General features: G+C 48.3%; 3 protein-coding genes across 5 annotated transcripts in view; 2 read left to right on the top strand and 1 right to left on the bottom strand.

Annotated features, from left to right (window-relative positions):
- The first annotated feature begins 29 nt into the window (after window positions 1-29).
- Window positions 30-3,768, top strand: LOC120951512 (protein tramtrack, beta isoform-like). The gene is made up of 5 exons (XM_040370280.2): window positions 30-570; window positions 656-1,327; window positions 1,391-1,487; window positions 1,569-3,008; window positions 3,102-3,768. The coding sequence occupies exons 1-5, from the start codon at window positions 356-358 to the stop codon at window positions 3,243-3,245; spliced, it is 2,568 nt and encodes an 855-aa protein (XP_040226214.2). The 5' UTR covers window positions 30-355; the 3' UTR covers window positions 3,246-3,768.
- A 4,734-nt stretch (window positions 3,769-8,502) lies between these two features.
- On the bottom strand, window positions 8,503-11,087 carry LOC120951628 (pseudouridylate synthase 7 homolog). Its single transcript, XM_040370428.2, has 3 exons — window positions 10,746-11,087; window positions 9,027-10,666; window positions 8,503-8,956 (listed from the first exon to the last, which is right to left on the bottom strand). The coding sequence occupies exons 1-3, from the start codon at window positions 10,952-10,954 to the stop codon at window positions 8,700-8,702; spliced, it is 2,106 nt and encodes a 701-aa protein (XP_040226362.2). The 5' UTR covers window positions 10,955-11,087; the 3' UTR covers window positions 8,503-8,699.
- Window positions 11,088-12,028: 941 nt separating this feature from the next.
- The window catches only part of LOC120961331 (semaphorin-1A), a 94,521-nt gene continuing 78,628 nt past the window's right edge, over window positions 12,029-27,921 (top strand). For all 3 annotated transcript variants that reach the window (XM_040385042.2, XM_040385039.2, XM_049607735.1), the window contains exon 1: window positions 12,029-13,575. The gene's annotated coding sequence lies outside the window, so the exon portion shown is untranslated. The remainder of the gene's footprint in view (window positions 13,576-27,921) is intronic.

The raw sequence follows: 27,921 nt of genomic DNA, 5'->3' as shown, positions 1-27,921 counted from the left end.
GGAGCGTTGGCGAGGGATTTTGGCTTGCGGGAAGCGTCAAAAACCGTCACAACGTCCCAACTAACAACACCGACGTGCTTTCTCATTCTACCCGAAAAGATCAGTAAACCTGAGAGAGCGAGAAAGCATGTTAGTTTTGTCGCTTGGGACTTGCTTGGCTTTTGTTATGATTTGGTCGAGCTGTCAAATCGGTTCCCCCAAAGTGCGGAATTTATTTGTTTATGTTGCAGCAGAAGCCCTCCAAAACTATTCCGAGAGAAATTAAGCGCAATTTTCCCGTCGTTTTAGTGCAAAACCTTCCTTTTTGTTTGGAGTGGTAGTGGTGGTGGTGCCGCGCGCGCAGAAAATAAAAACAATGCGCCGAGTGATCAAGACCAAAAATCGTTGGACGGCGGCACAGCTCGAGCTGCTGTGCGATGTGTGGGAAAAGTACTACCCATCGCTGAAGGTGGGCCGTGGCAATGAGGAGATCTACGGACTGATGGTGCGCGAGCTGCAGGAGGAGGGGTTTCTCGACGCCACCGTAAAGGATATACGCGGCCGCATACACAACCTCAGCGGCAAATTTCGGTAAGTCGAACGAGAGAGAGAGAGCAAAGTTAATGGAAAACAAATGGAGGGACGCTAATCCATACCGTATGTTGGTGGTTTGCAGAAAGGAAGCGAACCGAGTGGCCATGACCGGCGAACCGTCGCAATGGTTGCTGTACAGCAAGATAGAGAAATTCTTCGAGTACGAGATACCGGTAGAGTACAAGAGCGTGGATCCGCCGGTTTACGACATGTGCGAATACTTGGACGTCAACATCGAGATGGCGGACACGATTGCGTCGCATCAGAGCCACCGAGAGCGACAGGCAAGCAGGCAGGCACCGACGGAAGCACATGCGATCGATGACGAATTGATGGACTTTGCGGAGCTGGAAGAGCTGAACGAAGAGCTGAACGAGGAGTCGGTCGAGAAAGAATTACCCCCAGAACAGGAGGTGCTTGCCGAGGAGGTCGTGATAGAGCATGAAGATGCAGCAAGCATGGTAGCGGAAGAGCCGCCCAAAGCTGCTAGCGCATCGAACCAGCCGGACGATAAACCGACAACGGAACAGGACCCTCCGACCCGCACCGAACCGAAGCAACCCGAGGCAGACAAATCGAATGACGAGTCCGACGAATCGGCGGATGATACGGATGGTACCGACAGTGATTCGTCGTTTGATTTCGAACTGCCTGTTTCGCCGTCCTCGAAAAGCCCGCAACACAGCCAAGTCTTTCATTTCAATGGATCCTATCGGCATGCCGCGATGGAAAGCTTCTTGAGCCAACTGTACAGGTAACGCATCGAACGATGTTTGCAAATGCGGATGTAAAAACACCAATTTTCCTCTAATTGCAGCAACCAACTGTACGCCGATGTTATGCTAATTACGTGCAACGACGGTGTCACGTGTGTAATGCCAGCCCATCGTATGGTGTTGGCCAACTTCAGTGAAGTAAGTCAGCTCAGAGCTTAAAGTGCGCACAAAACGCCTCAAATTAACACCCCCCAATGCATGTCAATCGTGCGGCAACAGTTCTTTTCCAGCATACTGGGTGCGCTAAAACCAAACACCAACGGTAGTCCGCTTACCGTGCTGCTGCAGCCCGACATTTCCCAGCCGGTGATGCAGCTGCTGCTACAGTTCATGTACACCGGCAAGGTGTCGGTCACGCAGGAGCTGATTGGCGATTTCTTACGCTGCGGCCACGTGCTACGGGTGCGGGGCGTTTGGAGCGAGGAAAAGGAAGGCTCGTCCGATGTGGAGCGACCCGTCCGGACGGCACCGAGCAAACGGCAACCTGCGTCACACTCCGACAGCGAGGGAAGTGCGGTGGACGAATTTGACCGCAGCACCGTTACAAGCGTGCCACAGGCGTCCACCGCATCAAACGCGTCGGAACCTAAGTCGGTCTCTTCGTCGACGCAAGAGTTTTCCGACGCCGACACGCTGACACCGCACGAGCGACCAACGCAAAAGAGACGCAACCGAAAGCTGAACAAAATCATCAAGCGGATGCGATACAGCAGTGACGATGAGCTGGATGAGGTGGAAGTGTCGTCAAATGTTGGGTTCGATTTGCTGCGGTCTGATTCCGAGACAGAGGAAGGAGATCGTGTCGCCAAGCGGGATAAAGAGTTGGAGGGTAAAGGTGTGGCGGAGGATAAGGAAGAAACAGAAGATGGCAAAAGCATCGACGATCGTGACACCTACGACGATTACGATGATGACGAGGAGGATGAAGATGATGATGATGAGGATGATGAGGATGACGATTCGCAGAGAACGGAAGATGAGAAGGATGAGGACGATGATTTCGACGAGGAAAAGTCGCTCTACATCGACACCGGAGACGACGATATGGACACGGACTTCGATGGCAACAGCAGCATAGTGAATGGAAAGCAATCTGTGAGCAATCCATCCACGGCAATAACGACCCCGGAACCAACAGCAGCGGCACGGCTCCAAACGATCTCAGCTAATGATGACGGTGTAGATAGTACCGATCCGACAAAGCGGCCCGCCAACAGCAACAACAACAACAATGCGCGCAGCAGAAGCGAATCACGTGAGGTCAGTGTGCACGAAGAAAGTACCCAGGCAAATGATGGACAGGATCGCTTAGCACGGGAGCCGGCCATAACGATAAAAACGAAGGTGAAACTGCCGTTGCAAACGTCGGAAGTACGGCGTGCCCTGCAAACGATACCTGCCTGCACGAGCGTACAGCAGCTGTCGTCGCACAAGCAACCGCATTCTCCGCCGGAACAGCTGTCTCAGTCGCAGCTGTCACCGTCGTCCGGCAGCAGTGAAAAACAATCGACGAGTAGGAAACAGTTCGTACCGAGCCTTCGGCCATGGTACGGCTGTAGGATATGCGGCAAGCGGTACCCACTGTCCGAAGAGTGGCTGCAGCACGTCGTCTACCAGCACGCGAGCGACGAACGGCTCATGAATGGGGAAAACAATCCGGTAGGTGTTGCTCGGGGACCGGGGATCCCCCTCCCCCCATGTGGTTTTTTAAACTTGGCCAGCATTAATAATGCGCGATTTTCATTTTCACAGGATGCAAGACCCAAAACGATACTACGGTGTGATCTGTGCGGCAAGTGTCTCAGCACGAAGTACGACTGGGTGCAGCACATCGTGCGGAAACACACGGAACGGTACCCGCACTTTCACGAGGAGCTATCGATGTCGGACGACTAGGGGGTGTGTGTTGTGATCGGCCTGTCTGTACCTTTAATGGGGCTACAAGCTTTCAGTGACTTATTGATTTACCCATAGCAGGATGGTCAGTCCATTTGGGGCTTGAACCCATGACAGGCATGTTGTTAAGTCGTTGACGAGTTGACGACTGTACCAAGAGACCGGCCATCGATTCGGTTACTTTCTTATTTAAGTAAGCAGGAGCGCGCTCACGGTCTCGCGGCGCCAATCCGCGCTATCCACCATGATGCACCTCCATCAGCCATCCTCCGATTCGGTTAGAATGTGTTAGTTTTTAACTAGCATTCACAGAGATACGCACGAGATACATAAAACGGATGCTGTAGAATGTGTATCTTAAGTAAATTAAGATTAAAGATAGCGCTATAAAGATGCTCCTGCTGGTGATGCAAGCTGCTTGTTTGCGTAGAAAAATGTCCGCTATAGCAAGGGCCGAAAAGCGGGATGTACAAATTATGTGTAAAGTAAGAAGGGAATAAAATCTCGCAACTGTTTTTAGAAACGTGTGTCGTGTGCTTTTCTGTTACTGGTGTGTCAATGTAATATTTTCATTCATTTTACTCCTCCTAATGGCATTACGGTTTCACTCCTTTTTCTCTCAATACATTTTGTCATGGATGGATCTTAGTTCTCAAGGGCCCTTTGAGTGCAATTTCGGTTGACCTCAACTCGATTCAATAAATACGCGCTGTCACAACAGTCCATCGGTGAAGTGAAATAGTTAAATGGCTTTTATTCGTTTTGTTTTTCTTTAAGACGAGATATAAATTTACGATTATATGTTTTGCCGTCTTATCACTCAAGCTACATATTGTATGTATACATAAATATCCTTTCAAAATACCAAACGGCCATGCCGTTCTCGCTGCCTAAAAATATGTATTCATTTTGGTACTTTTTGTGGGCGTAAAATAAACGTTAAAATACTTTTAAAAAAAGGAACAAATAATTCCAGTAAACGTTGTTTGGTTTCATGGTTTAGCACATCATGCCACAATTCCTTTCGAGTGTTCTAGTTCTATTATTCAAGAAAAAAATTAATTCATTACAATTCAAATGTGGTGAGAAATGGTGATTGTTAGAAGGCACGGCTTATGACGTAGAAAGTAAAAAAAAAAAACAATTTAAAAAGTAATCGAAAATGTTCAGCCAGAAACTGTTATCCTGTAAATTCAACAATCCGTTTACTTCAGAAGTATTCATTCAGTTTCCTTTCCTGCACTTAAATCCTATTTAACCTCTACGCCCCCTGAATTCGTTGCTTTACAAGTCTTGCATTTGATTGTCGGACGATGGTATCGGTAGGCGCCGTTTGGCTGCGTTACGTCTGTGCACAAAAAATCCAATCACCGACAAACCGATCAAAAGCACCACAGTAATGCCACCGTAAATTAGGTAGTGTTTCGAAGAGCCTTTCTCCTTTTCCTTCACTTGCGTTTTGGTCGTATCGATTGGTGTGGACGGACCCGTTGGTGGCTTTGTGGCAGTGGGAGTGACGGTGGTCGTGTCCTGTTCTTCCTTTGGTGGGCTATCAATAGGGCCGGTCGGGGGACGCGGGGGGTACACATTGCCGTGCGATTTGCAGCACAGTCCCTCCACGTTGTCGTAGCCCTGCGGGCAGCTGCTCGATTGTCCCGGTGCTTCAATGTCGCGCTCCTTTAGGTGAGCCAGCAGTGCCACCAGCAGCTTGCAGTTAAAATCGTTACCCCCGAGATGGATACGCTTGACGGCGGGCATATCGCGCCGGATGTCCGTTACGGATAGATCCGTCATACTCGCGTCACGCAGAAACAGTTCCTCCATGTTGGGCAGGGTCCGGAACACGCGCAGCTTAAAGTTGCTCGGCGTGAAGAAATTACCAGACACATCCAGCACCTTCAGTGAAGGAAGCTCCATTTCTTCGTCATTTTCGAGATATGCTGCTTCCAAGCGCGCTAGGTACAGTTCGGTCAGATTTACCAGCGGGGCAAAGACTGCAAGCTTGATCGTCTCGTCCTCGGCGACTTCCGTGCCGCTCAGATCCAGCACCTCCAGGCCAAGCAAACGCTTCGCAATGCTGGTGACGTCCGCGAAGGGATTGTCTCGCAGGGATAGTGTGGTTAGCTTCGCTCCTGCCGTACCTTCAGCCTGCAAGCTTTTAATCTGATTCCCGGTAGCGTGCACGACCCGCATCCGGTTCTTGATCGTCAGCACCTCGAGACCGCTGCTCATTACCACCAGCCATTCAAGCTGAGGAAAGGCCTGGAAGAACTGGTCCGGTAGGCGGGTAAAGTTAGAGTCAAGGAACGCCACCTTGGTGCTGGCACTGTTCTCGAACACGGGTTCCGGCGCTCCTTTCTTCACCACAACTGCACGGAACACACAAAACTCATCCCGTTTGTCGGTGGCGTATTCCAGTTGTTCGTTCGCACATTTCAAGCTTTGGGCGGCAATAGTTGTAGAGCAATGCACTACAGCTAGTAGAAGTGCAATAAATTTGATCAAATTCATTGCGTTTGGGCGATGTATTCCACTCGCAGATACACACAAACACAATGGTCAATCTTTTCACCTCCGAAAAAGGGAGTGCTTCTTGTTCGGCTTTTATTTCTTCAGCACGCACTGGTTGTTGTTCTTGGGAAATGAATCATAGCCGGCCGTGACAGCCGTTGTACGCCAAGCTTCGATTAAGGCGCGTGTACACGTAGCTACATATGTTTTGAAAATTGTGCAAAATTGTACAAAATAAGGCACAGGGATCTTCTTCAAATAAGGCACAGGGATTACCCATTTTCATTGACATTTTCTGGATATTAAAGCGTTGTTTGTTCTTGTAGTAATTTTAATTCATAGAGAGCCATAGAGAATATTGATTAAACTGGCTAACAAGTCCATTTTGCCCAGCAATGCCAGGTATGGAAAATTTGTTTATGCTAGTGATGGGCGCAAAATATTAATCCGAATCCGGATCATAACCGCATTCGACTCCGGATACGTCCGGATCAATCCGGATCAGTGCGGATCAGATACGGATTCAGAATCGATGAGTTCGATATTTTTCTCGCGAACCCCCCTCCCCCTCCTCCATTCCGCCACCTATACAGTCCGGAGTAACTACGAGTCCAACTCCGGTGGATACTCCGACTCCGACTTGGGGAAAAAAGATATTTACCCATCACTAGTTTATACTAATGATGGACGGATCGACCTGCACCTATCGGTGCCATCCGTAAGCGACCCGGAGTCGTTCGGATCTACCCGAATGGTACCAGTAGGTTCAGTAGGTGCAACGACTCCGGTAGGTGCAAGAAAGCATAAGCAACTCCGACCCATTGGTGAAACGAGTTCAGGTCGGGTCGGTTCAAGGTGGGTTCAATACCCGACTCGAACTCGCTGCACAAACGGGTCTGAGTAGCCTATGTTTTTTCGCACCTACTCAACATTCGGGTCGACCCGAATTCGTTGCACCTGTTGGTCGGATTGCATTCCCACTGCGACCTAGCTCACCCGCTGCACCCACGGGTCGGAATCGATTCCGACTGGCTCGCACGTGCCGTGACAGCGAGCCTGTCAAGTGTGCCGTGTTTGGAAGAAACTGAAGCAGCCTCCACCTTCTTCAACAATCGGTTGCTCCAAAATCGGGGGATTGGAGATCGGTGAAATCTCTACCATTCATCTTGATTAGTTCTTCGGTCCAACCCACCACACTCCCTCGTATCCACCTTTGCAAGATCTATTCCCACTAGAACCCGTGCCCTTTATGAACGTTGCCTGATGATCCCAACAAAGATCTGCAGAAGAAGTCGCTCCTCTAGCCCGGGACATCCCGAGAGCCTCACAAGATGGCGGCCGGGCGAGAGACTAGCTTCCAGGCAGCTTCCGTCCACGTCCCCACACAACTTGATGCTTGCCTCGTATGCCATCTTCCAATCTCTAGTCGCATTGTAAGCAGCAACAGCAGCAAGATGCCGTGCCCAGCTCAGGCGATGTTGTCAAAGAAGAATACGTAATCAACTGTGACGACTGTGCGGAGCCTCACGCCGACCGAGGCTCATCGCAGAACGCTCAACCGGTTTAGCTGGGCATTGCTGAACAGAGCACGCTGAATGTCCCGCGAGCGAACTTCGATTTGTGCGCAGACCGGTCGTCGCTTCCCCGGGACTGAATCCTCCACACACCCGAAGGAACGTCCAACCGTTTAAATAGTTGGATCAACGAGTTTTTTTTTGCGATCGTAGCTAGAACTCGTTCCCCTTTGGGCACGTTTCGTCGGCTCTTATCCAACGCCAAGACACTAGTAGAAAGATTGGGCTCCAAGCTCCAAGGGTCTAACATCTTCAGTACAGGCTTTGCTCGGTGTATGCTCACCATATGGTGGTGAACCTTTGCCACCACACGTCTACAGAGAACGATGGAGCACAATCAAAGTTGTGGCAGGGAGGGGAGCATTTAAAGGAAACAACAACAACAACAAAAACTCAAGAGATCCTCCAGAAGACGTTCAATGATCTCCAATCTACGCTTGGCCCAAGTCTCCTGTGCGTTTGATGTCCCGTGCCCATGGAAAAGCTTTCTCTCCACCGATTCCGACTGGCTCGCACCCGACTCCGGGTCGGGTCGTGTAATGAATCGTATGACCCACCACTAGTTTATATTAATGATAGTTAAATTCAAGAAAAATCCGGAATAGCTTCCTCATGATTCCTCCAAAATCGGAAGCGGACCGGAGTAGATAGTCGGCAGCCGGAGCCAGTGGTCGGAGTCGTGGGAGTCGACCGGAGCCGACCAGAACCGCTGTAACGGTCGTTGTAAACAAAGAGTGAATACATATTTTATTTAAATTTAAATTTAAAAAGTGTCCCGAGGTCTTGTATGTACTGTTGAAAACAAAATTCTTCAGTGTACTAAACGATGAAGACATTTTTTAACTCATCAACTTCTAATCCACTTCTAAACTTTAACTATATTGTATTGTTTATACCAGCCACTTGAAGCGCTTCAGAATATTTCCGATCGTTACAACGGTTCCGGATGGCTCCGACGGCTTCGAATGGCTCCGAACGGCTCAGGACGGCTCCGGGCGGAATCGTTGGTATTATGTAGCTGGAATTGGAGCCGGAGTAGCAATGCACGGAAGCGATTCTGAGTCGTGGGTGCGATTCCAATAGCCCATCACTAGTTTGTACATTTTAAAACAATGGTTAATCGTTTTATTCCGAACAGGACATCACTCTTTATACGGAGTTATACACCGATCCTTGGAAGGTAAATTATATTTATCCCTAATATTAGAAAAAATGAAACTTATTGTCCTGGTTTGCAGCCTAATGAATCAACTTGTCCGAGCAAGATAACGAATCAATACTTAGGAGATAGTTGCAGTAAATGAAAATAGTTCTCTTTATAGAAAAAAACTTCACACAATTCAGTTCCATTAAGATAAAAGGTAAATAACTATTCAGCCAGCTTCACCACTTTCGATTGAGGCTCATCGTCCGTAGCCGGAACGGATTCATTTTCTTCATCCGCTTTTTTCTCCTCCGTCGTCTCGTCCTCTGCTCGGGCGACAACAGCCAGGTCCAACTTTTCCAGCGTTCGTTGGTTACTGGAGGAGGTATCGGTTTTGAGAAGCTCGCGCAGTGCCATCGTCGCGTACGTGGACGTAGGAAGGCGAAAGTCTAGCAGCACTGCCTTGTGGGCCGATTCTTTTGCTATTGAAGTGGAATAAATTAAAGAATGGTGTTAATGCAAGGACAACACTTTGCATCGCGAATTACTCACCAGCCCATTCGGCAAACGGTGGTTCGGGGACGTTTTTCATCTTTTCCAGGTCGGAAAGAATGAGCGTGTCGGTCGGGTTTGCGTACCGTACAATGCTCCACTCTAAACGTTCCGGGCGCACGAACAGCTTCCGGTATGCGCCGGCCAGCGAAAGACTTTTCGATTTCAGTTGCAGCTTCTCCGACGACAGATCATTTTCGGCCAGCGCTTCCTCGTACCAGCGGGCACACTCATTGTCCGGGTAGGTGATGTCATGCCCGGGCAGGGGAAGTACGATATCGAACATGGTGTACCGTGCCGCAGCGATATCGTCGGCCGTTAGCGGTCGTACAAGGTTCTTAAAGTACGATGTGTCCGATGTGCCATCGTTAGCTTCCTCTCCTCCCTGTTCCGGCTCTTCCTCCTGCGCTTCGAGCGCTTCGACGGCATCCAAATCACCTTCCTCTCCGCCGTCGAACGGTTCCACAACCGTCGGAGTATTTTGCCTGTCGGCGTACACCAAATCACCCTCGACCGGTTGAAAGCCATACTTTCGTATGCGTTCCGAGGCGACCCGATTCCAGATCAAGCTTTGGTACGCGTGCAGATACAGCAAACGCACGTTGCGCGGCAGATGCCCGATTGCACCGAAGTAATCGTTCGCCCCATGACCGGCGAGCCAGTGGAGCAGGACCGCTTCGACCGATTTGTTCGATGGACGCAGCTTTTTCAGCGCTTCCGCTGCGTTGCGCGTCTTCGACCAGATCGAGCGCATCTCCACCATGAACGGTGGTTCGTCTTCGCGCGGCTGCAGTATCAGATCGCACGCACCCTTCCAGTTGCCCTTCAGCATCTCGATCCCGATCTTGTACGTTGGCACCGCCGCACTGTTGCCGAATCGCTGCAAACCGTAGTAGTTGATGAATCCCTTCTCCCGGAACGCTTCCAGGCAGGCGTTGATCGTGTCGTCGCTGGCCGTCACCTGGCGCAGCGCTATCCGGAACCGGTTGCCCTGCAGCTGACCCAGCTTCAGCGTGTCCGGCTTGAAGGTAAAGTTGCCCACGCTCACATTCGGAATGTGTCGGGCCGCGGCGACAATCTTAGCCGGTTCGCGCGTCTTTATGCACATCCACTGGGTCGTTTTGGCGCGTCGATCCTTCGTCCCCGCGTACGTCAGCACCGAGGGCGCACAGAACAGCTTTTGGCCGAGCTGCATCGTCGCCTGGATGGTGTCGAGATTTTCCTTGTACAGCAGAAAGTACGTGTACGGATGGGGCCACTGCCACTTTTCGCGCCGGTCCCGCGTCATCGATTTGCTGTACTTGGTGATCCGTATCAACTTGCGGTCGCCCTCGGTGACGGTCGACCCGACGACGGCGGCACCGAACACTGCCTTCACGCGGTTGTGGATTGCCGTGCGCTGCTCTTTGTCCATCTCGGTAACATCAACGCTCACGGATGGGTCGCCAATGCCGTCCACGACTTCCTGCAGCCGTTTCACGTTCTCCGGCCCGATTAATCGGACGAGCTCCTCGTTCGGATCGACCGGCGCTTCCTGCTCGTTGGCATCCGCCGCTGCGACCGGTTTGGGTACGGAAAAGTCGGTTAGGATCGCTTCCTCTCCATCGGCGTTGATTTCGTTCACATGGAAGTCGGAAAATCTTTCGGAAAAGAATGAATTGTGAATATGTTTTGTTTCGTTCCCCCCCCCCCCCCCCCAAATTGCAACAAGCAACTAACCTTGACTTCAAGACGCCTTGAAAGCCTTCCAGCTTCGAAACGTATTCCGTACAGAAGATATCCTTTTCCGCAATGCAGGACGTGCGAATGGTGTTCGTGCTCCGTGGTGGACGATTATTGTTCCCCGACGGCCCACGGGACTGGAATGGTCCGCGGGACTGGAACGGTCCCGATCGGTGCCGGTTTTGGTTAAATCTTCCCCGCTTCATCGTTACTGGCAAGCGGCACAAAAATAGGCTTTCAATAATGTAGTATTTTTGGGATTTATGATACTGATTCACGACGGTGCTATTTCTCCAACCGGCAAGTTCGATAGCAACGTGCGTTTGTTTATGTTGTTTGACGTTTCGCCGTTGCCGCACTATGTGATGCCCAGCTGACAAAATCTTGCACAGATCGCTCCTGTATAACACATGCAACCGAAAAATTAGAAGAAATCATTTTTTTCAGAAATTGAACTGAAGCAAGGAATACCAAATCATTTTAAGAAATTCTAATGAGTCTTTTTCTCATTTTTTTATTCAGGAGGAGCGTCCCGAAAAGGTCGTATTGCTGTCTTTTTCTCACTGTAAAAAGAAAAAACGCATTTTTATTTCTATGTAAACGTTAATGGTAGTCGAAGTATCAAATATTATATGTCTTCTTCAATGTGATGTATTTCTAAATACAATATAATGGGGCTTTTATTGATATTAGACCTCTTATACCTTTTACACAATATGCTGGATAGATTACACAGTTTACACAACGTTAATGGCTAAAGTTAAAAATTTCCTTTGATATTCGTTATTGTATTTGTTTTCCAAAATCTAAAATGAATGGAACTTTACAGAGCTTTTCAGCAGTTGAAATGTCTTAAACAATTATTTCATGGTAGGCATATAAATCATCTAAGACAAATTTTGTTAAAATTTTTGTGTTAGCAAAAAGTTAACGAAAACCACCGCCTTTTTTGTCCATCACTAACAGTACACAAGCTTAATGTGAGCTTAAAAACGCGAGCGAGCGAATGAACGCAAAACAACAACAAGAACGAAACGGTTTCTCGCTCTCACACGCTTTGAAATACAGCGGGAGATGTAAACATGTTAGAAAGGAGCGGAAAGATTCGCTCTCTTTCATTCTCTCTCCCTCTGTTGTCATTCTCGGCCGGGCGGCCATCGCGATGTAAACAGAATATTTCGAGAGCGAGAAAGAGAGCGACAAACACGAATCGGCACAGCGCACTGTACAGCGGTACTGGCTGCGGACGGATTGTAGCATGCGGGTCAGGCATCAAACTTCAGTTCTCTCTCACCACTCCAAGTGCACGGGTGAAGGGCCCGCGTCGTCTGTGTGCCGTGTGTTTGAGTTCGATTTTTTTGCCGGCATTTAGATCGGATAAAGCACCGAGAAAAACAAAGCGCAATTTTCAATCACCGCAAGATCTGGTGACACCAAGTGATAAAATATTTTGTTTGCGAAAAGCAAGAAGTGGTTTTAATCAAAAGTAAATTCGATTTGCTAGTTGCAGAGACAAGTGATCAGTGCCGGTGGTCAGTGAACCAGACCCCGATACATCGAAAAGAAAGGATACAACCGATCCTTAGTGCCGCGGTTAACAAAAACAAACCACCATCTTTTGCAGCATCTCGCGTCCAAGCAAGTCTACACAACACAATCGTTTTGGTGGGTCGTAAAACGGTGACGAGCGCAAAGGGCACAGGGCACAGAGCAGTCAGTGAACGTGAAAACAAGGAAAGGAAAAGAAAAGGAAAAAAGGAATACACACAAACGACCAGTGAAGCGGTAAGAAATATATCGTAAAACGATAGTGTAAAACGGAGGAAAGAGAAAAAAGCCTGTCAAGACGCACCAGGAAACACAAAACGATCGAAAAACTCGTTTTTCATTGCGAGCCAGCGCGCGCGTGTGTGTGTAAGTTGCGGTATGAAAGAGTGTACTAGTGTGCGTGCGCGTTGTGTTTGATTTAGGCCTCACGCTTGTAACGATCGCCGTTGGTGGGAAGGAGACCGAGCGCGAGCACAAAACACGTGTGCCAGAGTGAGAAGGAGCAAAAGAGTGAGCGAGCAAACGGTGCGGTGAGCGCGTTCTGATCGAAGCAGGGCTTGCAGCAATCCAGCCGCGATCGATCAAGATTATCCTTAATTTCTTTCTCGTTCTTTTTGTTGGCGATCAATGAAACCCGTCCCCGTGTTGGTGTGTGCAGAATTGATGAAACAAGCAACATATCACAGGCAAGCAATAAAGTAAATTAAAAAAAGAAACACCAAAAACCAAACACGAGCGACAAAAAAAGTGCCTTTTATGAGAAATTGTGCCCGCGTTAAGTAAAGTGCAACGTGACGATAAATTGTTCTCTTGTGCAACCCAAACTGCACGTACCCGTGTGTTTGTGCCCGGGGTGTATCTGTGCCGTGGATGTGTTTTATGTTGAATTACAACAACAAAAGTGATACTGAAAAGTGCAAACAACACACAAAGCGAGATGAAATTTGATTCGTTCGTTTAACAAAAAGAAAAGAAACGAGTAAGGAGTGCTATTTGTCTCCTGGGTGCAGGGCAGTTTGGTCTCGTTTCGATGTCGAAATCTGTCGCCCTTTATTTTATTATTTGCTGAGGTAGAGGAAAAAACAGCGACAGCAAAACAATATAGCAACAACTGCCCCCTAACTTGTGCGGCAAACAAGAAGCGCGTGATCGCGTTTTTGTCGATCGAGGAAAAAGAAAAGCGAAACCGAGATACATTGAAGGTGCAATTATATAGGCTCACGCCAGCTCACCCAAAGCGTGCACCAGGGAAAACTGCCCAACTAAAAGCGAACAAAAGGTAAGCAAGGAGCGGACGAAACGCAACGGAAATGCGGGAGGGCGATTCTTACGATTTTTTTTGGGAGAAGTTTTAAATTAAATCACCTCCGCGCGCACGTAAATCGTTCTCGCTGCCAATAGAAAAACGCTTTTCCCTATTGATCTCGTGAGCCGATCTCGAAGGCCACAGGATGCCATCGATTATGGGAGCACCCGCCGGCGGCGCATCCGCTCTCTCGTGTACGCTGATGGGAACGTAGTTTTGTGGGGGCATTTAATTTTTCTTTTATTCAAATTTCCTTTTTTCGATGTAATTATTACTACGATTTTTGGAGCATACGTGCGTGTTGGGCTGGACGAGCCGATTCGGACTGCAGCATAATCGCAACGAGGAAGAATCGGTGCCTTAAATTACTCACCAGCGCGCCATGCTTTTTGCGCCTACTATTTAAGGGGCTCGATTGACTCACTTGCGCCTGGCCGAGATTGGGAAGCCATAACCTAATCATCATCATTTCCCTGCCCGATAGCACTCATTATCACCATTTCTGTGCGTTTTTTTGTTGAAGCAAAGCGGGGTGGTGTATTACGCGGGTGTAAATGCTAGAATGCAGTCTATTTTGACGGGTTCAGGGTCCAATCTGTCCAAATCAATCAAACCGAATAGGGATAAGACACAGTGGCGCGACATACAATGTGTTTGCGTAGTTTGTTTTGGGCAGCGAGGTTGCCTTTTTGGATTTGATTTGGTTTTTTACTTAAATATTTATTGGTTTTGGACTCATTTTGTGTTCGGTTGAACATCACCTCATAAGCTAATCCTATTGTATTTTCTTATATCTTGAAAGAAAAGCTATTCCTCACGCAAATAAATCACTTTTTTAAATTTATTGTAATCTTTTGCACAGTATAATAATTTCAGCATTTTGCAATTTATATGGATGCACAGTATAATAATTAGAAAAATGTACAATTTACTCAGCACTAGTTAGCAGTCAAATCACATACGATCGCCTTAGTCACAGCCTTGGCACTGCCCTTTCTGGCTGAGTAATCCATTATGTTCAATTAAATATCAATCACCCATCCACGCTCCCATTTAAAATTCCCAATCAATTGTGCGGGGTCGGGTTGGATAATTTCGTGGAAAAATCAGTGCTCGGTGCTGAGTCACAGGAAACTCCATGCAAATGCATGCGAGCTACACGCAGGCAGGCAGTGCGTGATCGTGTGCAATTGTGCGAATTGTGCGGCGGCGGGGGTGCAAATCATCCGTCATGCATAGATCAAGGTCAATGGAGAAATAACAAATAAACAACAATTTCTCGTCCGCCAGCCATCTTGTTCTACCAGTTGGCGCGGCAAACACTGTCCTTCCCTTTCCGCTTGCTTGCACTGATCGGAACCGATCGGATGCTGGACGTTCGCATTCCGATTGACATCTAGTCGAGCGTTGGTCGTTTAATTACAAACATCAATCCCCCAGCGTTTGTAAAAGGGAAGGGTAAGGGATGTACAACACGGGGCACATCGTGACAACCGGTTTGGGGTGGCGGTGTCGCTCTTTTCAAGGGGGATCAAGGGAGAAGCAATCAAATAGCAACCACCGGTGGCAGGTAGCAATGCGTTCGATGCGAGATCCAATCGATCAGGGTTGATTTTATTTTCTAAGTGTTTTTTACCGTTTCGCACGCCACTGTCAGATTGTTTTGAATGAATGGAATAGCAAAGAGTGAGAGAGATAGAGAGATAGAGAGATAGAGAGATAGAGAGATAGAGAGATAGAGAGATAGAGAGATAGAGAGATAGAGAGATAGAGAGATAGAGAGATAGAGAGATAGAGAGATAGAGAGATAGAGAGATAGAGAGATAGAGAGATATAGAGATAGAGAGATAGAGAGATAGAGAGATAGAGAGATAGAGAGATAGAGAGATAGAGAGATAGAGAGATAGAGAGATAGAGAGATAGAGAGATAGAGAGATAGAGAGGTAGAGATAGAGAGATAGAGAGATATATATTGAACTTGTAAATTATCTATTCAATATCTGAAACAAATGTTAATTTAAACAATAATGTGGGAAAAGTCAGAATCCGATACGGTTTTCTGTTGAATTTTGAAAATTACCCGTTCAAACTGCTACTTAACCGTCATTTTGCGCACTCAACAGCTTCTGTTGCGTGTAGTTATGCCCGCTTCCCGGTGTTTGCTAGGTTTTTTTTGTTTCTCCAAAAGGGAATAAAGATGCTGAAGGGAGTGACGGTTCGATTTTTTGCACCATTTAAACCACACTCGCCCGCTATTAAAACGAGAGCTTCTTCCGTCGTGCCGCAGCTCGTGTAAACGAAATTAGCGTACAACGATAATCTTCACCGGTCGTGCCCCGTCTGTCTGGTGCTTGCAGGGAGAGGGGAGCTGGGTGTTATTTCCATGTCGGTCGGCTGGTTGGCTGGGGAAGAAGCTGGCACACCCGCCACACCACCGCGCCGAGAGAGAGATCGCGAGACGCTGATGCGCAGATATTTGTTTGGGTGCAAGCGTTATGTCTGGGGGGCCGCGGCCGATGCTCTGTGGTGCCAAATTAACGTGAAGCAGGAAAAACTCTTTCCACGTCTGTTTTTCCACCCTGCCGGTACGCCGGAGGAAGCGACGCGCGAAAAGGCCGAGAGAGGTCTAGTTTGTGGGAAGTATTTTTATCTCGCACCGCCAGAACCGAGTTGCCTGTCAATGAGTTTTTGGGGTGTGTAAAGCAGCGGCACCCGGTGAAAGGGTAAATTCGAGCGGTGAGGGGAGAATTTGTGCAGCCGCCTGATTCTTGTACGATTTTCCTCTCTAGTTTACGTGCAGCAGCACCGGGTACGGACGCTCTTGTGATGTCTATCGGGCTGTCGCGCGGTGTCTGATGTGAAATGGCACCGTCGATTAAGAAACATCTCCACCGGCCGCGAGGATCTCGTCTCCCGTCTCTCGTGATCCAAGACGAACATTCGTGCTCGATCCCCTATGCGTTTGTGTGGTGCTATTTCTTGGGAGGGATGGTTTTTTGATTACAACAACGACGACGACACGTTTTAAGGGACTTACTCTCACCCCGTACGCGACCGCTGCAAAAGTGGTGACGAGGATCCCAATCTCAACTCTACACACGTCCCCTTGATGCCCCTGCCAGCCCAGCAACGGCGACATAATCGGCGTGCCTGGCGCTTAAATGTGACATTTGTGATGCGCGTACGCGCGAGCTCGCTTGCGTAGGTGCGCCCAAGCGCGCAGTCCCGATGGCGGCGGCGACATTTATATCGGTTCCGGGGGATCGGGCGCACCGAGTAGTTGCACATCTTTGAGGTCTGGGCGCATTTATCTACCCGGCCCAGATCACACCTTGCTTCGTAGAATCGCGCGCGAGCGCACGTTACCACCCTAGTCTAGTTGTCAAGATTCGCTGAGCGTTTGGACGCGCGAGTTGGCACAGAGTGTGGCCAAATGATACGTTTTAATAGCCACCCAAAAGACCCGTTAGAATCATGCCCCGAAGGCGCAAAAGTTCTGCCCAGAAGAAGGTGGCACGGCAAGATCCTGTTGTCCAGGTATGGGTAAAGATGGACAAGAGCCACGATCCGACGAGGGCGTCGCAGGGCGTTTTGTGTAGCGTTGAAGAAAGGCTGTGGTGTGTATTTTTTTATTGGACAGCAGCAGTGTACGTGCTCGGAAGGCTTAAGCTGCGGATGAGGCACAAAGAGAACGGTGGAGAGAAAGCTTTTCCTGGGCACGGGACATCAAGCGCACGGGAGACTAGGGCCAAGCGTAGATTGGAGATCATTGAACGTCTTCTGGAGGATCTCTTGAGTTTTTTTGTTGTTGTTGTTTCCTTTAAATGCTCCCCTCCCTGGCGCAACTTTGATTGTGCTCCATCGTTCTCTGTAGACGTGTGGTGGCAAAGGTTCACCACCATATGGTGAGCATACACCGAGCAAAGCCTGAACTGAAAATGTTAGACCCTTGGAGCTTGGAGCCCAATCTTTCTACTAGTGTCTTGGCGTTCGATAAGAGCCGACGAAACGTGCACAAAGGGGGAACGAGTTCTAGCTACGATCGCAAAAAAAAACTCGTTGATCCAACTATTTAAACAGTTGGACGTTCCTTCGGGTGTGTGGAGGATTCAGTCCCGGGGAAGCGACGACCGGTCTGCGCACAAATCGAAGTTCGCTCGCGGGACATTCAGCGTGCTCTGTTCAGCAATGCCCGGCTAAACCGGTTGAGCGTTCTGCGATGAGCCTCGGTCGGCGTGAGGCTCCGCACAGTCGTCACAGTTGATTACGTATTCTTCTTTGACAACATCGCCTGAGCTGGGCACGGCATCTTGCTGCTGTTGCTGCTGCTGCTTACAATGCGACTAGAGATTGGAAGATGGCATACGAGGCAAGCATCAAGTTGTGTGGGGACGTGGACGGAAGCTGCCTGGAAGCTAGTCTCTCGCCCGGCCGCCATCTTGTGAGGCTCTCGGGATGTCCCGGGCTAGAGGAGCGACTTCTTCTGCAGATCTTTGTTGGGATCGTCAGGCAACGTTCGTAAAGGGCACGGGTTCTAGTGGGAATAGATCTTGCTAAGGAGGATACGAGGGAGTGTGGTGGGTTGGACCGAAGAACTAATCAAGATGAATGGTAGAGATTTCACCGATCTCCAATCCCCCGGTTTTGGAGCAACCGATTGTTGAAGAAGGTGGAGGCTGCTTCAGTTTCTTCCAAACACGGCACACTTCCGTCGTTTTGTATGATGTCTGGGAGGGGTTGCTTCTTCCACTTTTACCTGTCGCACCTCCAGGCTGAAGAAAAGAGCATCAGCATAAAGCGAACATCAAGATCTTGGGTTGGGATAAGAAAGTCAACCGCTTTTTCGTGGGCGCGCGCTCGCGCGTGTGGAGAAGCACTTAGGAGGGAGTGCGCGACCCCAAAAAAAAAAAAAAAAAAACGACAAGCGCTACTGGCCGAGAACCAATTGGGCTATGTCAACAGCAGCAACCGATTGAAAGCCTCACCCAAGAACAAAAGGGTAAAAAGCGTACTACACACACACACCTTAAGGGCGAGGAGAGGAAGAATTCCCCGGAGGTTCGACGGTTCGTCAGCCGTGTGTTTGTCTTCGTTCCTCGTCGCTTCGTTTATGCCCGTGTGCGTGCTTTCAACCTTTCCACCGCTGAACTTCTTTCCAGTTCCAGTTCGCTCCGTTGCTTCCCATCTCGGAGTCTCCAGTGCCAAGGTCCCTTCGTTAGCAATTATCTACTGCATTAAATCAGAGGCACAGAACACGATGATTATAGAAATAAAAAACGATATAAATTATTAAAGAGTTGGCATAGAAGAAGGGGTGCAGGAAGACCCTCTGGTCGTATCGTTGCGAGTGAGCCTTTAACATGAGCATTCGGAGTACGCCGTGGTGGAAAGCTGTTTGATTGAAGTTACGTTGGCTGGACACACAGCCGTAACCACTTTCTTTCCCGCGGCGCCGTCCAGTGCTTCAAGTCTTCCGATCGCTCGGGGGGAACTCCTCCGAAGGGAATACGTCTTATTCGTCCGTCAAGATCGGCATGATCTTGTCTTGGGCATGTCCCATTTGGAAGGTAAACATTCACCTCCACCTCGGGGTGGGCTCCATTGATCCATTGGTTACCCAGAAGGCTTTGGTGTTTGGACCTCCGGTGGACCTCTACAATCCTATTGCTGAACGTTCCTGCAAAATCTTGTAGGTCCTGTCCTCTGTCTAAAAAGGGGAAAAAGGGGTTATTACTTCAGCGTGGACCCTAACCTAACGTAACATGCAAGTCCCTTTGGGCCGCGCGCGATCAAACTGTGCCGCTTCACAGCACAAAACCGTCAGCGATCGACAAGACTAAAACAGCACATTTCAGCCCTTACCTCCCTCCCACTGTTCCCTTACAAGGCATTATTGACAATTTATTGTGATGATTTAGACCCACGGGATGGCAGCGAAGCCAAAACGCTCACGGTGGTGGTGGTGGTGGTCGTACACGTCCGATGAGACTTTCATGATAATTTATTTCGATTCACAGGCCCGCTCGTAGAGATTCTGAACGAAACAATGGACGGCTGAATGGAGCAGTAGAATGGTTTTGCTTGAAGTTTGTTGGATGTAATCCTACGAGGGAAGGCTACGGGTAAAGATGGAAGCATAATGGGCCACCGGTTGAAGATGGGAAGATCGCACACACTCTACACAAATGTCACATTTGTTGCTCAATCTTCCGGCAACCAGACTTGTGTGTTGGGGTTGCTTTGCGTTACTTCGCGGGCCAGAACATCGCCGCGTGTGGGAAATCGCTGGAAGAAGGTGCATTTTCGTATCGCGCTCTGTTTTATTGCACCGTGCGCAGCATTTGAAATGTATATTAGGCACGGATAGAGAGAGGGAGAGATAAAAATATTGATAAAGCGGAACGGTGCTTTTTCCCGGGATGAGAAAACGCGCACAAGTTGTTGAGGCGCTTGATAACATTGTTTCCAATCGCTGCCTACAAAATGTCAACCAATGTCTCTGGATTAACCTGTTTGGTGGGGATTTTTTTTGCAAACAGTTACCTGTTGCATGCTCTGTTCCTTGAAAGCAAGCTTTCCTACACAAGCTCAGACGCTCGTCGACACCCTGGTGTCCGATGTCGAAGGACATCCAGTTTGCTGCGAGGCTACCGCGCGTGCTCTCGTTTGCGTTCCAGGTCTGTTCGAACGGTTCAGCGCTCACCCGGTCGGTCAAGTCCTCCCCACGTTCTAGGTGTGGACACCGGCAGTAGCCTGACTGTAGAACGGAATGAAAAATGAACCATTTTACCCTCGTGTACATACAAACACAAAACTGACAGCAACGCTGACAAAACAACATGACACGCGGCGCTGCGTCTGGCCCCGGGAAGGCTAAGGCACAAAACACACAAACCGCACAAATCACGACCGTGTTTCCTGCCGGCACTGCTGCACTCCCTCTGCTTGTGTGTGTGTCTGTTTGCTCGATTGTCACGCCCAGCCCAGAATGCACCGGAACAGGGCTGTGGAACAGGAATCTAGCCTCAATTAAAAAAGCTTTTACAAACAAAATGCGGCTTGTTGTTCAAAGATTGTTGGCTGTTGGCGTGGAAAGAGCAGAAACTGTTTTTGGGGAATCAGGTCTAATCCAACGTCTCATTACTCCGATCACGTTCCGATCATCTCTCTCCCGTCCTGTGCTTTCGAAAGATGGCTAAATGGTTTGGATTGTGGTTCCTGTCCCACCGGCTAAGGATGTGTGAAAATTCCCCTGGAGCTGCTTATTCTTTGGTTTCTCATTCTTCAAGGCTCTTAAGAAAACTCATTCTTCCTCAATTCTACCTGTTGCGCTGAGCTCTCGAGGGATCGAGGGACCTTAAAGCATATACACAGATCAGGTGTAAAAAAGCTGCCCCTAATGTTGCTTTGCCCTTAGACGAAGGAAAGGAGTCGTTTTTTTCTTCTCTCCACAGAAACAGTTCCTTTTCTCTCATTCTTTTCGGCCAAGGGCACACAGTGTACACACACTTGGCGCGTACTGGGTGAAACAGTGTACGCATCCGTGCGTGCATTTGAAGACCAACAAAAAAGAGACCCTTTTTCTCCGGCATACCCTCCTGTTCTCAGGGTGTATATTTGTGTGTATTTGTGTGTGTGTGCTTTTTTTCGACACACTTTTTCTCCCTCTTTTCCTTTGTTACTGTTCCTGGGGTGGATTTTATTGCCGCAGTGGTATGTCTACCGCGCTGGGCACGGTAAGGTACAGTTTCGGCTGTTTGTGCAACGAGCGTGCATGGCCAACTCGGGGTATGTTTGCGACCCCCTGCCCCTGAGATTGATGCACCTAGAGAGGCATTAGGTTAGGGAAAAGCGAGATAGAAACACACTGGCGACCGGAAGCGTGAGATAAGCTTGCTCTACGGGGTTTTTGTTGGTTTTTCCTCGATCTCCCGTAATCGGGACGGTGGTGATTACGGGGCCTGATGCTGGGCTGATGAAGTGAGTGTGTAAATGTGTGTGTCCACGACCACTACATTCGAAGGTTAGAAGAGCGTCCAATGCAGAAAACGCACGTGCGTAAAACGTGAGTAACGCAGCAAACCCACTACGCTCGTTCTATCACTCGGTGTGGGCTATTTCCGGGCAAGGGCATTATGCTTATCGAAAAGAAAGGTTAAAGATGTTAAAATATCCTTCGCTTCGTTTTTTCCCAAAAAATACTAAATATCGTGCACCGACTCTCGGCTGCGTTGTAAGACAGGAAAGTCGCTCATTGTTTGTGCTTGTAAAACACGCATCGTACAACCTAAAAATCTACCCGCTTCCCGCGAGAGGAAAGGGAGAAGGAAAGTGTTTTAGTGGTTTTTTGTTGTTGTTGTTGTCTTGAGAAACAACGTGGTGCAGTTGGAGCTGTTGGGTGCATTTGAAAGGGCAATCTTTTAGTGAGCGCATGCTAATGGAGGAAAGCTCCGAAGAGGAGAAGATCGTTCGTCGAGACGCCGAGCGGATGGCATTGTGTAATAATTGTTTTTATTTTTATTTCACTTCTCACATCCCACCTCCCGCTCCATCCTCGGCACAGGCAACGAGAAGAGAAAAGAGAGTGTGTGTAAAATTTTCACTAAAACAATGCCACTCCACCAACGCTCCAAAACCGTCGTTGCTTCCCGCCCGAATGCAAATGGATGCACCGTGCGCGCACGCTGCATTTACCACCCGTGTGCCGTCGTCGTGGCTCCTCTCCACGCTGAATATGTTTACGTTTGACGGAGCGCAAGTGCAACAACGGACCCGGCAGTCGAATGTTTACACATTCGACTCGTAATGCTCGTGTTTGATGGTTGTTCGGTAGATGGCGAACGTGTCGACGGAGGCGGTTCGGCTTTCCGGGCACTCCGGGTCTGGGTGTATCCGTTGGAAAACTGCACTACAAGGAGAGGTGTGGGGAGAGCGGGGAACTGCTAGGTGTCTAGGTGGGTGGAAATAGGTAGGCGAAGAAAATCGAGGACAAACCCGTCGAAAAAAAGTAAAAGAAAAACCGGACGCTGCAGTGTGTGTGTCTGGTTTAACTGTTTTGGTCGGGGTTTACTGTTTCAGTTGGCACATTGATGTGTCCTGGCCATGGGAAAACGGGATTGTTCAACATGAGAAAACAAGTTTTATTATTGCTCGTTTAATGGAGTTGTTGGGAGTGTTGTTTGAAAAGAATGAAATGTTGTTTGAAAAGAACATTTCTGGATGGTTTCGACTCTAAAAGGCTTGTTTAATATAAGTAAAACTGATCATTTTGATAGGTAATTAATCCTAATAAACAAAAAAATGGATTATCTCTTAAATATGAAGAGAAAAAACAGCTGGAAAGAAAGAGACAAGGAAAAAAAAGAAACAACAAAAAACAAGAAAAACCTTAAAAATTAAAGAAAAGTAAAAAAAAGACGACTTTCTACCGATAAGAATAATCAATATTTAACCAAACGTACAAGAAATAAACTCCCTGCAAACAATATCGAAACATTGAACTACAATTATCAAACAAGATAATCAACGAGTGACACAGTATAGAAATGTAACCATGTGAAAATTTAATAAATGTATAGATAAAAGATATGACCAGAAAAGATAAGCATAAAGATGAAGCAAACAATCGATATACAAGGCAAAGCAAAAGAGCAATACAAAAGAAGAAGAAGAAGAAGAAGAAGAAAAACCAGTACTCCCGCTAAAATCCCTTAAGTAGGCATCATGATAACGGATAAACGGTTGGGCAATAAAAACGGGGAAACCGGGACGGTTACAACTTGTTTTGCGGCTGCACTGTTTTCGGTGCAATTGTCTCTCTCCCCTCCCTATCGCCATGCTGCAAGGGGACAAGATTAATGCGTGTTCACCGGCTCCTCTGTCCGACTCCCACAACTTCCACCACCAACTCCTCCTGCGTTTGTCAGTTCAAGAAAAGCTTTTGCACATATGCTACAGCCCGGCCTGAGCGCAACAGGTTAGCGTCGGTTGAGACGGCCGCTTCTAGCAGGAGCAAACGGGACAGGACGACTCGTTCTGCCTTTCGGTTGCTGCTTGCTTACCAGTATGAATGCCCTCGCGGTGCATCGGGGCACACTTACGTCATCCTTCGCTCGGTGGGCCTATGTTTACGTTGCGCGGGATGGTAAACAAAAAGGATTGTAGCTTTCATCTCCACCTTCACGCGCGGGGTGGAACGGTTGTGTCTGTTTTTTTTTTCTGTTTGCTGTGTGCCGGGGGGGTTTTTGCGAAGTTTGCATAAAATAAAAAGAGAGGGGAAAACATCACCCTGCCCTGAGCTGCTTACCGGTTTTGGTTTTGGCTCTTCTTGTGCCGTTTTCTCACTTTTGGTTTTTGGGCTCCCAAAAGGCAAAAAAGAGCCCCAGTGAAGCCAATTATCCTGTTTCCTTTGCATCGGTGGGAAACAGTTTTGTTCGATTTTCGAAAATCCGTAAAAGCATTGCGTGATTATATATGTGTTTTTTTGTTTTGTTTTGCTTTTTTTTTGGGGCGCTAATTTTGTTGTCTCGCCGACTGTCGCTTGTGGCTAAAGATGTCCCGGTTTAATGGCGTGTACAGAAGAATAATTCACCACAACCACAACAACTCCCATGCCTGTGATTTGCTCGAACATTCGATTAAAAATCAGTACAAAATCAAACGCTGACCTTAAATGAACCGTGGGAGTGGGAAAAAAACATATATGCCAGCATGTTTGCAGGTCCTCTTAAATCATGCGCAACAACTGTCAATACGCGACGATTGTTGTGTCACGTCTGTTAGCGAAAGCGTTTGCTTGCGCTGCTGCCGCTTATCACCTTTTCCCACATATTGGCTGAATTGATGGCATGTACCACAATCAAATTGGACCATTTTTTTATAGAATTATTTTGTGTAATACGTTAAAATAGCGCTTCCCCCCTCTCCCTGGGATGACGCATGCTCGGGCATGATTACTGCAATCGCCGTTTGATGGCCTGATTATTTGAGCGATAACATGTACACAGGGTCGCTAAATGGTTTCCCGTTCTTAGTGTATGCTTTCGGTTTAATTGCAAACACGCACTTAAACCCGATTGTGTCGTTCGTCGGTTCTATAAGCGGAAGTGGGACCTAAAACATCCATTAGAGATTGTTTAGAATGAGATTAGTAAATTGAATACAATCCCCAGTGGGTTTTGTGGTGTGGTTTTGGTCTCCCGGGGGACAGAACTTTAAAAATCCCCACAAAATGGGATTGGTGCGATTAAGGAAGATGCTCTTTTCAGTCTGAATCAAACGCTCAGGGGTTCGGTAAACCCGATCACACGGGATCGGAGCTCTGCGGTCTTCTCCTTCCTCGGGGAGAGTCGATTTATCTCGTAAAGTGAAAAAGCGATTTTATGCTAATGGCGGTAATGCAGCGCCATCTTTCCACCTCAGAGAGCAACACGAAACCATAAGGCACCGGCTGGGCAAAGGGGGGGGGGGGGGGGGGGGGGGTTGCTTGCGAAAGGGAAAATAAATCTGAATAGGGCGTCATGCTGCGGTGGTGCGGTGGCGCCCTCTGGGGTGGCATTGGTGGAGCAAGACAAAATCAAGATCTTAACAAGGGGCGAGCGATCGCTCGATTAAGAATACGAGCTTCAGATCCTTGCAGGCTTACTGATGGAGATCGTTTTAGAAGCTGGAAGCTTTCGGACTAGCTCCACACACCGACAGGGGATAACCGGGGGTGCTATCGGGTTGAAAGATCGTGGCTCTTTATTTGTTTGTGTGCAGTTGGTTGTATTCTTCCCCTTCTCCAGGCACAGGCGAATGGCACAGGAAAGGCGAATCCAGAGGCTTAAGAGAGAACAAGATTTAAACGCAACAGAACAGAACGCAGGATGAGATGACGCAGGGACCGCGCTATTAAGAGTAAAGCGTTCCTCTGAAGAGACGGGGAGCGCACACATAAGGATATGCGAAACTGGCACGCTGGTGGTTGGGGGAAGGAAGGTGGTCCCGACGAATGGGTCTTGAACCGGCCGGGTTGTTCGCCATTTTGTGAACCGGTTTTGAAGGCGCAGCGGCTCACCAACAAGTGTCGCTGGCGGCGGAGTTGTTTTGTTGGTAATGTTTTCTTCCCGTTCACTTATCCGTTTGCTTCCTTCAGCTTCTTATTATTCTTCCTCCTCTTTTTCTTCCTCTTCTTTTCGCCGTGTGCCGTTCACTTTGGCCAGCTACGGGTTTGTCCTCTCGGTTTGTTTTGTGGCGTATAATCGTGAATTTATTTTCCTCCTTTTTATTCTTTTCATCTTTTTGCGGTTGATTGGAGGGAGACTTCCCCCCATTTTTCTCACCCCCACCAACGAGAAGGGTGAGCCTTTGATAAGCGCAACCCGAAACGATGACGGTCAGGTACGCACATCATCATCTCCAGGCGGTGGAGAAGGGTGCATTGTGCAGTGATTTTCCTTCGTTTCGGTCTCTTCTTTTGGGTTTGAGCGCTTTGGACACTCATACGAGGGTTTATCTTAATGTGCGTGTTTCGCTTTGGGGGGTGCCCGTTACGGATCCTTGAACTCGGGGAGGTGGGCAAGCTCCAAAAAAGCTCCCCAACCCCTCCCAGTGCGGCCTTAATGGTCCCGAATGGTCCGATGCGATCGGTTGTCATCGGCAAAGTGCGCCACACAGACAGCACAACAAAAAAAATTGAAGGAATTGTATACAACACACAAAAGCTAAGGCGAATATAGTAGCCAAAATTAATCAGTCAGTTGGAGAGGGAGCTGCCTTTGATTCGTTGCGCCGTTTGTGCCGAAATAACCCTCGAGCAATAATGACGCCATCCTGGTGGTGGTACGAGCTTTTTGTGTGGATACAGTAAAATAAGCTCAACACAAAAGCACAGCACGAGCTAAGGAGCGAATAATGTACGAAAACAAACAGGTTCTACTACAAGATTGCCTATACTGCACTTAGTATTTGTTTTCATTTATTTACCTACGAGGTGGATAATGCAAATGCAACCCATTTACTACCCCAGCTCAAGGATGAACGGATTAAAATAATCACTCGGTACGGTGGATGCAATTATGTCCCATTGCTACATTGTGTTGTCGGTCCCCTTAAGCGTCGCTGCCCTCCATTTTGCAAAACTAACCGCGCTCTGTTCCGCGCACGTACGCTCCTGATTGCGACTGCAGCATGTTGTGTGCTGCATTTAATGAGAAATTAATTACGATTATCGACGCTGCTTGCAATGTGGCGAGAGACATTGGCCTTTTGGTTCTTGGAGCTTGTGTTGATCGGTGTTCTTGATGACGCATGACAAGTCGTCGCATCGATCATATTGCATCCTTTTTCGTTGAATAGTCATAACATGGTGGCGATGCATGTAAACGGCAGGGAGGCTAAATTGCAGCGTACATGAGCTTATTCATCATATTGAGCAATGCTTTGTAAAGACCCTTTTAACTGAATATGTTTCTCTTTTTTGCAGGTAACTTGAACGTTCTATACATGCACCTGTGCTTAACAACTTCAATCTTCGGACCTTACGGGTGAGGCATCAAAATTTAGTCTAACATCTTTTCTAAGTTTCACAGGGCTCTGAGAATGGGGCCGCTGTGGCTCTTCGCGTCAAGTTGTCAAATGATTGAATCAACAAAAACGAACAATCAACACTCAAGCTGAACCGGTTAGATTCGTACCCCACTCTTGGTGTGCTGGCCGGCAAGATCTTGCGTTTTCGTCTTACAATGACGTAACTCCATTTCCTGAAACCTTTTAGCTCTAAACCGCAAGTGCGCTAGAAGTTGGTTCGAAGTGTGCGAAGGAAATCCCCAAAGTGAGTCGCGCCCGTTAAGTTCTCGATCGCTGAATGGCCGATTAATCACGTGCTTCCGGAGAGTGAACGCGAGCAAGCGCAACGAGCTGCCAACTGTCCACAAAGCCACAAAGGCACGTAAATTGGTAGTTCATTTGGGTTCTAATTTTATTTGCCTGCGTGATAAATAGCGCCACAACGCGGGGCTTTGCATCAATCTTTTTTGTGGCGGTTCTTGAGGTGTGCTGGAGCCGCTGAGCACTTCCTCGCGAGAAGTGGTTGTAACGAGCCTAGGTGTGCATGCGTTAACCTTGCACTACAAGCCAACAAAAAAGTCTCGGTTTTCCGTCAAGAGAGCGGGAAAAATTAATTTCCGTACCAAATGTGGCTTTATTGGGGCTCCCTTCGCCTCACAGTTGCGAAGCCTAAAAGGTCTGCCGCGACTTCTCGGGTCGTCTGAGAAGCCACATCGCGCTTGAAAGCGGTTGGGGTGCGTTCGCCTTCCGTCCGATGGTGTCGTGATTGTT

This window comes from Anopheles coluzzii, chromosome 2 (assembly GCF_943734685.1).
Source record: "Anopheles coluzzii chromosome 2, AcolN3, whole genome shotgun sequence".
Lineage (NCBI taxonomy): Eukaryota > Metazoa > Arthropoda > Insecta > Diptera > Culicidae > Anopheles > Anopheles coluzzii.
The sequence above is the reverse complement of the archived record's forward strand: the minus strand, read 5'-3'. Positions and strand labels throughout refer to the sequence as shown.